At 35.7% G+C, this 10349-nt stretch overlaps 1 protein-coding gene across 3 annotated transcripts in view; it reads left to right on the top strand.

Moving 5' to 3' along the window:
- Positions 1-1644: 1644 nt before the first annotated feature.
- mcama (melanoma cell adhesion molecule a) overlaps positions 1645-10349 on the top strand; it is a 70704-nt gene continuing 61999 nt past the window's right edge. For 2 of the 3 annotated variants that reach the window (XM_051108812.1, XM_051108810.1), the window contains exon 1: positions 1646-1816. In XM_051108812.1, the coding sequence (XP_050964769.1) occupies positions 1735-1816 (82 nt within the window). In that variant the 5' untranslated portion in view covers positions 1646-1734. Of the gene's footprint in view, positions 1817-10349 lie in introns of all 3 variants that reach the window. The other variant, XM_051108811.1, reaches the window with a different exon arrangement.

Below are 10349 nucleotides of genomic sequence, written 5' to 3'. Positions count from 1 at the left end.
AACCTGCATGCTGACACACTGGGTTGGAAGAAGTCCCTGTCCTAAAACAACACACACAACCATCAACAACACCTCCTTCCAGAACAATGTGAAACATTTTTCTCTCTCATGGCTGAAGAGGTCTTTTTTCCCTCAAAATCTGTCTCCAGAGGAAACTCCTGACCACTGACTTGCCAGAAAATCATAATTTAATTTACAAAATTATTTTGTGCAATTGTAGCTTTAAGTCATTGTTTAACATAGGCATACCTGACATCTGATTTATTTAATATTTCAGTATTCAGTTCTACAATCCAATAGAATTTGCACTGACTATCCACCTTTTTTTCCCAGTAAGAGTGGGCGTGGCCATTTGTTAATTTTATGGGTCTAGCTTCCGGTCTCATCCGCGTCCAGCTTTTTCTAGCTGTACAAAACAGCTTTTTTTTTGCTTGATATTGCAAATTGGTGTGTCTTACCATATTATTTTAATGTATTATCTTAATTATGAACACACTGGTTTGTAATGCAAACAGTTTATTGCACATTGTTATACTTCTCGTTATTTCCCTATAGCAGCTAATGAACTGGAGGTCTCACTCATAGGCTTACTTCCACGTTAAAAAGACTTGGAAAAAGTACTGTGGTGCTACCTTGTATGTGATAGTATCAGATAGTAATCAACAGTTTTGGGGAAAGTTACTTTTAAAAGTAATGCGTTAAAATAATGTGTTACTTCCTAAAAAAAAGAGTAACTTATGGAAAGTAATGCATTACATTACTTTTTCTCATCTGGGCTGGGATTGCTTGCCTGTTTTTAAGTTCTATTTTTTATGTGCAAATGTAAAATGTATTTTACACATAAAAAAAGATACTTGTTATTTAACATATTTAATTATTGCAGGTGCGCACTTACAATTTCTCTCAACATGGGGACAGGAGAGTTGTGAGTCAGTAAATGTGAAAAGAAAGCGACTGGAGTTCTTGTTTGAAAAAGTAAGTGATATTTTATAGTAAATTAAACAGTAATGCTTTACTAGTTACTTAGAAAAAGTAATCTGATTATGTAACTCGCATTACTTGTAATGCGTCACCCCCAACACTGTTAATCAATACCATGGTACTTTGATGTAAATCATATTCACTCTTAAAAATTAAGGTTCTTGATTGGCATCCCTTCCAAAAAGGTTCCTTATAATGGAAAATGGTTCTTTGGATGATTAAAATGTTCTTTATTCTAACAAAAACCTGGTTATTTTAAAACTGTTCAGTGAAAGGTTCTTTGGGGAATGTGAAAAAAAAACAAACAAAAAAAAAACCTTTGTTTTGTTTTTAAGAGTGTAACATGGTACCATATAGGCCTATCGTATATACCATGGTATTTACACCGAACTCGAAATAGCTTCAAAGAATACGATGAAATTATTAAGGTCCATAAACGTGGTATGGTAACATGTCCAAAGCATCCTAGCATGTCACTTTTTTTGTTAGTAGTAGGCTATAACATAATCAAACACTAAGTCGTCTTACACTCTTTTACGCGCGGACACAATGAGCGACCAAAAAAATATGATTTTAACCTTATTGTGTAGGGTGAAGAGCATTAATTGAATGTCCCAAATTTCCTCCCACTCGCAGCAGGACAGTACAAAGCGAACAGACAGGCAGCATTTGTGCAACTCGACTCCATCTCCCTCCCTCTCTCCCGCTCCTCCTGGCCAAAACTGCCGTGCTCCTCTAGTGCGCTTCATTCAGATGGATAACTTCAGAAACATGGCTCTGCTGAACACCTCACTTTTACTGTTTGTGCTTCAAATATGCGCTCTGGCATGGCAAGGTAAGACAATTTCACCTTGTCTTTCCACGCGGTTCTGTTTTTTGCTGTGGTTTAATTTTGTGAGAAACTTTCTGGAGCGTTTCGACGGCGCGCGTTTGAATGGGATATTTGGGGATGCTGCAGTTACTGTCCGATAATACTGGGTTTAAACTGGGTTTAAAGTAACTGTTCTTTGTGTAACAGAGGGATATGGACTGTTTGAAGTCACTTAGACCCTATTTGTGACGCGTGTTCACCTTTTGGCTTTGTTATTCGCTTTTGAAAACAGTTTGTTATCAAAACACACTACATTAATATGTTAAGCGTGTTCAAATACAAATACATTTTTGTAAAGCAATACGCCGTTACTTTTAAACATGCAGAAGTCTATTTGTTTATATCCTCTTATGTTCAGTTTGCAGAAATCGCTACGTAAACTGTAAAAACTGGCATATATGCCTTCATAGAAAACAGCAGGTGGACTATGTGCACTGAAACAGACATACTGTACTAGAAAAGGGCATTTATCATAATATTCAATTTACTAATTAACCTGTTTTATCTTGTAAAGCCAAGCAAATGGTTTAAACGGATAGGTTTTATGTTTATAATTAGCCAGTTTGCTGTTGCCTCTAGTTGTTTTAATGTCTGAAGTGGTTCAGATCATGAGACTGGTCACAAATACAGGCTTTGTGTGTCTGTGTTCAGATACAATCTGTGGAACTCTATTAAATGGCGCTCAAAAATCTGATGATGTGAGAGATTTTCCCAGTGATAAAAAGCTGTTCACAATGTGCAATATTCAGTTTTTGAAATCATCTTTCATTAATGCATTATATTCATTAATAATGCTTATATCTGTGCATATTGCCCTGCAGGTCTCTGTGTTGTGCTCTCTTTAGTACATGACCTAGACAACTACTGAACTAGCCCTTCTCATTAGGGAACAGATGATGGACCCCCACTGCATAATCACTCCTTGTCCATCTCTATCTATTCCCTGTTGTGTCATCCGTCTACTTTTTTGTTTACCTGTGTACACTGTTTTTCCACCCTCATCCCTATTTTTCTCTTTCATAACGTATTTTGCTCAGTGTGGATCAGGATTGTCATGTAACGCTGGTTTCTCCAAAGGGTTTTAATAAGCCCCTATCCTACCTTCTGTTCACCCTTGTGTTAATAAGGTCCCACCAGTTCCCCAGCAGATGAACCAAAGCTGTCTGTCCTGGGATTATTGACCGAACGCCCCGTTAGATAACAACCCCTATGATTAAGAGGGGTCACCTTGCTATCTCAATGTAGGGGGGCGATTTTTCATCCAAGAACTTCACATTGAAAGTGTCAGCCTTACAAATTATGGTGAATGTGATGTGGATGATAGAACATGTACTGAAAAAAAGGCTTTGAAAATTATTATTATTAGTAGTAGTATTCATTTATTAGTAATTTTATTCATTTTATTTTTTACTATATTTTCATTACCATTTCATTTTCATTCACATTTTTCATATATATATATATATATATATATATATACTACAAATGATTACATTATTATTACATTATTATTAATATAGTCATTTCTCATCCATTACTCATTTTTGTGTAAATCGTAACATTGACAACTTATTTGTTTTAATTAACCATACAAGACCCAATCTCAAAAACAGTACAAAATTAAAATGTAAAATTATTAATATTCTTTTTATTATATTAAAAAAAACATTAATGTTATTATATTAATTACCAAAATAACTGACATATTTGGAATGACAATGCCCTGTCAATCAAAAGTGAAAACCAGAGCTTGAATGAAAAATCCTAATATAGGACATCCGCCAAAATATGCATTTTTAGCCCAGATGTCTGTACTCATTCCTTCAAGTTTATATGAGCTGCATTGTGTGCCAGTGACAAAAATGCCTTGCGTTAGACTTCCTGCTTCCCATAGCAGCCTGTGACCCACAGTGGAGGCGATACAATTGAGTGGCTGTTTCTGGTTTGAGAGGGTTTCTGTGCCCACAATCCTGGGTTGAGCCCCTGTCTGTCACTCTTGACATTGAATGTCATATATACGCCTGTGGGCTTATTGTTTTGGTTTGGCAGAAGGTGCAAATCTGTGAAGACCTCTGTTTATAGATAATCTCCATTGTTGTTTTGGTGTTCAGCTTCAGTGAGCAACAACGTGGATTAGATGAAGGTTGAGAGCCTTACACAAAACTGTCATTATTTGCATCTATGTGATATTGAGTATTGTTGTTTATGCACAGTTGTGTGTAATGGGCACAATGCAATTTCAAAAATCACTGATGCCTATTGATTCTGACTGATGGGGAACGCGATCTTGAGTTAAGGGTAATCTCCTCTGTCTAATCCAATCAGACTGAGACTTTAATGAGGTTTACCAGCAGGGGGCAGCAAGAAGGCAATTACCTGAACAAACTAAACACTGATATTGTTTGTAAACATGTAGGCATGCAACAAATATGCTTTATGTCAGATTGTGTTCTGCAAGTCTTGAATTGTGCACTTGTCTATTTTAGTCACTCCTTACCTCATATTCAACTTTACTGCACCATTACTGCACATATTCACCATTCAAAGTTCATTTTGGAGCAATCAGTGCTGCTTTGTAGGGTGTAGCTGCAGATGATCTTGTCAGCATCACATTTACACATTTATTCAAAGAGACATTAATGTTTATTAACATCTGCTTTTTAAACAGACTAAATTTTTGGAGAATTCCAGAAAGAAGTCTGTTGTTTCACTAGAAGATCCAGATACAAAGTCAAAAGTTTACATACACCTTGGAGAAAATGTTAATTATTTTACCAAAATAAGAGGGATCATACAAAATGCATGTAAAAAGCATGTTAGAAAAATCCTTCAGCTCCCTAAAATTCTTGGTTTTTCAGCATTTTTGTGTATTTGAACCCTTTCCAACAATGACTGTATGATTTTGAGACCCATTTTTTCACACTGAGGACAACTGAGGGACTCATATGCAGCTATTACAGAAGGTTCAAACACTCACTGATGCTTTAGATGGAAAATTATGCATTTAGAGCAGGCATGAAGACTTTTGAACAGAATGAAGATGTGTACATTTTTCTTATTTTGTCCTTCAGAAGCTACAGAATATACTTATATGTTCTCCAGAAGACAAAATAAGTTACATTTACCCTGATCTTCAAATTCAAAAAGTTTTCACCCCCCGGCTCTTATTGCCTTGTGTTTCCTTCTGGAGCATCAGTAAGCATTTGAATCTTTTGTTGCATATGAATAGTTGCTCCCTCAGTTGTCCTCAGTGTGAATCTCAAAATCATACAGTCATTGTTGGAAAGGGTTCAAATGCACAAAGAGTCACCCGCTTTGAAAAACGAAAGAATTTGTGGCATCTGAAGGTTTTTTCAGAAGAACAACAGGCAGTTTAACTGTTCAGGACAAACAAGGGTCAGTACTAAATAAAAAAAATAACAAGCATGATCCCTCTTATTTTGGTAAAATAATTAACATTTTGCAGATTCTGAAAGGAGTATTTAAACTTTTGACCTCAACTGTATGATAATTTGGTTACAAATTATGGGAAATATATACAAGGATGAATCTTTCTCAACAAAATCATTATGATGCATTTAGAAAATAGTGTGAATTTCCATTTCATTGCAACTTTACAGGTGAAATTTGTCATTTCTGTGCCTCTAGTAGTGTCGTTAAACGGAATTACAAAAACAATTATTGTTTTTCACATTGTCTAGCATTGGTTGGCCTGCACACAATGGCTACATAACAAAGAAAGCCCTGTATAATTAGGCTGTTTAGATGCCTTTCTTAGTGTGTGTTTGTTACTGCATTCAAAAACCATTAGATCAAGTGCAACAGAATGAAACATAATGCACTTTAAAAAAAAACTGAACTATTTTTATGTGACATGCAATATTAAAAGTACATGAGGCCAATCTGAATGTGTGTGGTTGTATTGAAAGCAGGCCTGTTTAACATTTAAATCAGTCTAATTAGGTATGCTAAATATTCAGCAGGACAATTGTGTTAAACATTGATAACATTAAGAAATGTTTTATGAGGAGCAAATCAGCATCTTTGAATGATTTCTGAAGGATCATCTGAGTAATGATCCTGAAAGTTCAGCTTTGCCATCACAGAATTAAATTAAATTTAAATATATATACAAACAGAAAAGGGTTATTCTAAATTTTAATAATATTTCACAATATTACAGTTTCACTGTATTTTTGATCAAATAAATGCAGTTTTGTTGAGCATAAGAGACTTCTTTCAAGTAGGGAGTACAGAAAAATTGCTTGGATGCATCTAATCTAACACCTGTATGTCACATTTATCATATTTGAATGGTTTACCTTGTGGTAATATACTGTAGCTATATGAATTGCTGAAAGGTCAAAAAGTAACTTTGTTGACCATTTCACTCAAAATGAAATATTTTACACCTGTTAACAAAAGACACATCCCAACGAGACGCCTCAGTGCTCAATCAAAGAACAACAGCCCTTTGCTTTCAAGCATAATTCAGTATTAGATCTCTTTTGATCACATCCCTGAAGTCAAGGTTTTTGATCCTTCCGCTAAGATTTCCCTACAGTGATGAGCTGAGACACAGGCTAGACGAGCGCACTGCGGGCCGCTCCTTGAAGTCACCCACTTTGAGTTTAGCCAAAACAATGGCATGGCATTCCTCAGTTAAATGCCCTCAATGGGGGATGGTAGCTGGAGGTGTGCATATCTAAGATCCACAGGTGAGTTTACAGGGTTAGATGCCTATCTGATAGAGATTGTGCTTATCAAAGCCTTTGTGACTTGACAGTTGTGTCGTTGACAGGAAAAGGCTCTGTGTTTGTCATCTAGTCTTCATCTGAACTCTATTTGAACAAGGGGATACCTTAAAAGCACTGACTGTTTCAAGATTGAAGAAAACTGTGTCTAGCCATTTTGTGAAGGAATCCAGCCCGGCTCAGTCTGGCTTGGCTGCTCCACATTTTTTGTTGGCTTACATTTAAATATTAGTATGGTCTGGGAAGTGTGTCAAAAATTTGCTGTTGCCATGAACTGACAAGGGCCGTCGGAGCTGCCAGTGTGTTTTATGTTACTTCATTCAATGATCTGTGTGTAGATTCTAGATGCTCTGTGTGCCACAACCTGCCATTGTAGTTGTGATCTAACTATTGAATACATTTGTAAAGACGCAGGCATATGTGGAATATTGTGATGGCATGTTTATCAAAGTCAGATGTGGAGACTGACCATTAATGAAGCGTGAGAATGAATAACAATCATCCAAGTGCAACGAAGGGGGTGAAGAATTTACAGTGGACGCATGCCAGCTCTTTTTGCCCCTCTCCCTCACTTTCTCACAGACTGTTTTTTTTTTTTTAATTTTTAGAAAGAAGAATCCCAAATTAGGTTTGTCACGCTAAAATTGTCCCCGTAGTTTTTTTTTTTTTTCTTACAGGCTGTTTAATAATAAGAAGTGCAAATACTCCAAAAAGGATAGCTTATTGTGAATGAAAATTCTGTCAGTAATTACACTCCCTCTTGTCCTTTTTTTTCTTAAATCTGTATGACTTACTTTCTTCTGTGGAGCACAAAAGGAGATATTTAGCTGAATGTCCTGGCTGTTCCTTTCCATACAGTGGGAGTGAGGATGGATGATGTTCTGCTTCAGAAATGTAAAAAAACTCCACAAAATTGGTCCAAAGTTAGTTCAAATCCTCCAAAGGCCCATATAATAGCTCATGTTCACTGAAATGATGCACTCAAATCGAATAGGGGTGTGCGATATATATCGTGTGCAATAATATCATAATTGTTGTTTTAACAATGTCTAAAATATTGATTTTATACAACGGTACAATAAACAAGAAGTTAATACTAAGATACTACATTTTAGACACCATATTGCCTATTTTTTTTTTATTTCGGCAACAAAAAATCATTCCAAACACAGCCATAGCACTGTTTTGCATTTCTGAGCAAAATTTTGGTGTTTTGTTCCTGAATAAATCCACCGTTTAATGATTTGTCTCAATCGCAGTGACTCACTTAACAGTGACTTGCTGCCACCTACTGTGCGGTTATAATTTCACATTTAAAGGAGTCATCGGATGCCCATTTTCCACAAGTTGATAGGATTCGTTAGGGTCTTAATGAGAAGTTTATAACATACTTTGGTTAAAATTTCTCAGTGGTAGTGTAAAAAACCCCACCTTTTTTACCTTGTCAAAATCCTTTTTAGAGCGAGCTGTTTTGTTGCATTTGCCTTTAGATGCTGATGAGCTCTGCTCATGCTGCCCCTCTCTTCCTTGGGGTGATGAGCAGTACTGTTTACTTTAGCCACATTTAGCTGCGTTTAGCAGTGAAACCTGCTAACTAGCACATTATTAAGAAAGGCGAATTGCAAAGATGCATAAAAAATCCTTATACTCACTTCTGCTGTAGGTGAAGCTGGATCACGAATGATTCGCTCCAACATAGACACATTTATGTAGATCGCCAAGCACATTTCCTTCAAGAACGATTGACAGTAACGTTAATCGTCTGCGTCTTCAGTGGTTCAGATGTCAGGAGTAAATGATGACTGCTATGATCATTATTACATTCAACAACAAAACACCTCAATCACTCAGTTGGAGACACTCTTGTCTTCTGGAGTCGAAACAATGGCGGTCAGATTGGTCTCAGCTCACTCAGGGCAGGTCTAAAGTAAGACAATCGTGTCAATCAACTATTGTGGGAGCGGCCTTGGTCAGTGTGATGTCACACAGACAAGATGCTGAGAATAGCTTGATTTGAAAAGGGGGATATTACTTATAAAGATTTAAAAAATACCACTGGGTGGATTTTTATCATGTGGTGTGGTTGTATACACACACTGCCAACACACATTTATGTTCAAACTACATATAAAAGTGAGTTTTGCATCCGATGACCCCTTTAGAGTATATTTTCAATTTTAAAATAATTTCAAACATCATTTAACATTTTCTGTATAAAATATTAAAACATTATTTATGCATTTGAAACTGCAGGTTAAAGCATTTCATGTCCCTCTAAGCTGCCTTAAACAGTGTGTAAATAAATGTGTCTAAATGACACTTCATATGCAACTTCTGTAAAGATGAATTTTGTTGATACTGATTTCATTTGTTTGGCAACAGCCTAAATGTATTATTACTATAATTGACTGATTAAATGCAAAAATCTGACTGAAAAGATGATGCACATTTTTAGAAAAAATGGCTTTTTAAAGGTAAAAATGCCCATAAAAGGTAAAAATCAACTTAAACTGACCACATGGATATATAAAGAATATCAAAAACATTAGGAGTCAGCTGTCCACGGTAGTCCTTAAGATGTCAGCACAATAACATACTCAGTAAAATATTGTCTAATTATCATTATTGATAAAATCCCAGAAAATATTGAGATATTATAATATTGAGTCTATATTATTACATGCTAAATCACATTTTTGACTGAATATCATCAGTGGCTGAGACTTTATACCTAGAATATACTGCATGTGGTGGACGATTGTTGTTCATGTATGATGCTTTTTTGATCTCTTTGGAGTTACTGCACTACTGTTCAAAAGTTTAGAAACAGTAAAAAGTAAGAGTAAGAGTAAAAAAAAAATCCACTAAAATATTAAGCAACAAAACTGTTTTTAACATTAATAATAATAAGAAATGTTTCTAAAAATTTAGCTTTGCCATCACATGAATAAATTACATTATAAAATATAATAAAATAAAAAACAGTTATTTTAAATTGTAATATTAAATTGTAATTTTTTTTTTAAATATCTCCTTTTGTGTGTCACAGATGGATGTCATAACTTGAGGAAATTTATTTCTAGTTAAACTATTCCTTTAACATTTAAATATGTAATTATTAGACTACTGATTTTTGATTTCTCTATTCCTTTATTTGACATAGAAAGTACAAGAGCATTTTCCCCACCTATACCATTAATTCAAAATAATCTCCTTTTGGATAAGTAGCAATTATATGGTTCATGCAACAGTGTTAAAGACACAGCTGTAGACAGTTTTTCTAATGCTATTAAAATAAATAGGAAATACATTATATGTACTGATAAAAGGCTTAATTTTGCAGACCACGTCCCTTGTGATTCTTCAGCTTTATCTCATTATTATTCTCTGCACTTATAACCAGCTTAGCGCACCCTTCCAAAATGCACAATTTAATTGGCTGAACGCGGCCCGTCACTTTTGGAGAGCCCCATCTGTGGGACACGTCACTGGCCAGGAACCGTTCCGGGATCTGGCAGAAGTCCTCACAATGCAAAGGGGGATTTCGGAAGTCCTCGGATAATGTTTTCTCCAAAATCTCTCTCTAAATCACTGCCTCTCGTCCCCCTCAAACCTATCCGTCTTTATCGCTTTCCATCTCTCTGTCTTTCTCTGTTTACCATAAAATCCACAGACAGCTGCAAACACCTGGTGGCTAACTCATTTTTGAGAAGGCAGATGTGGATGTGTGTGGTTTTTTTTCT

This window comes from Labeo rohita, chromosome 5, assembly GCF_022985175.1.
Source record: "Labeo rohita strain BAU-BD-2019 chromosome 5, IGBB_LRoh.1.0, whole genome shotgun sequence".
Taxonomy (NCBI): Eukaryota; Metazoa; Chordata; class Actinopteri; order Cypriniformes; family Cyprinidae; genus Labeo; species Labeo rohita.
The sequence above is the reverse complement of the archived record's forward strand: the minus strand, read 5'-3'. Positions and strand labels throughout refer to the sequence as shown.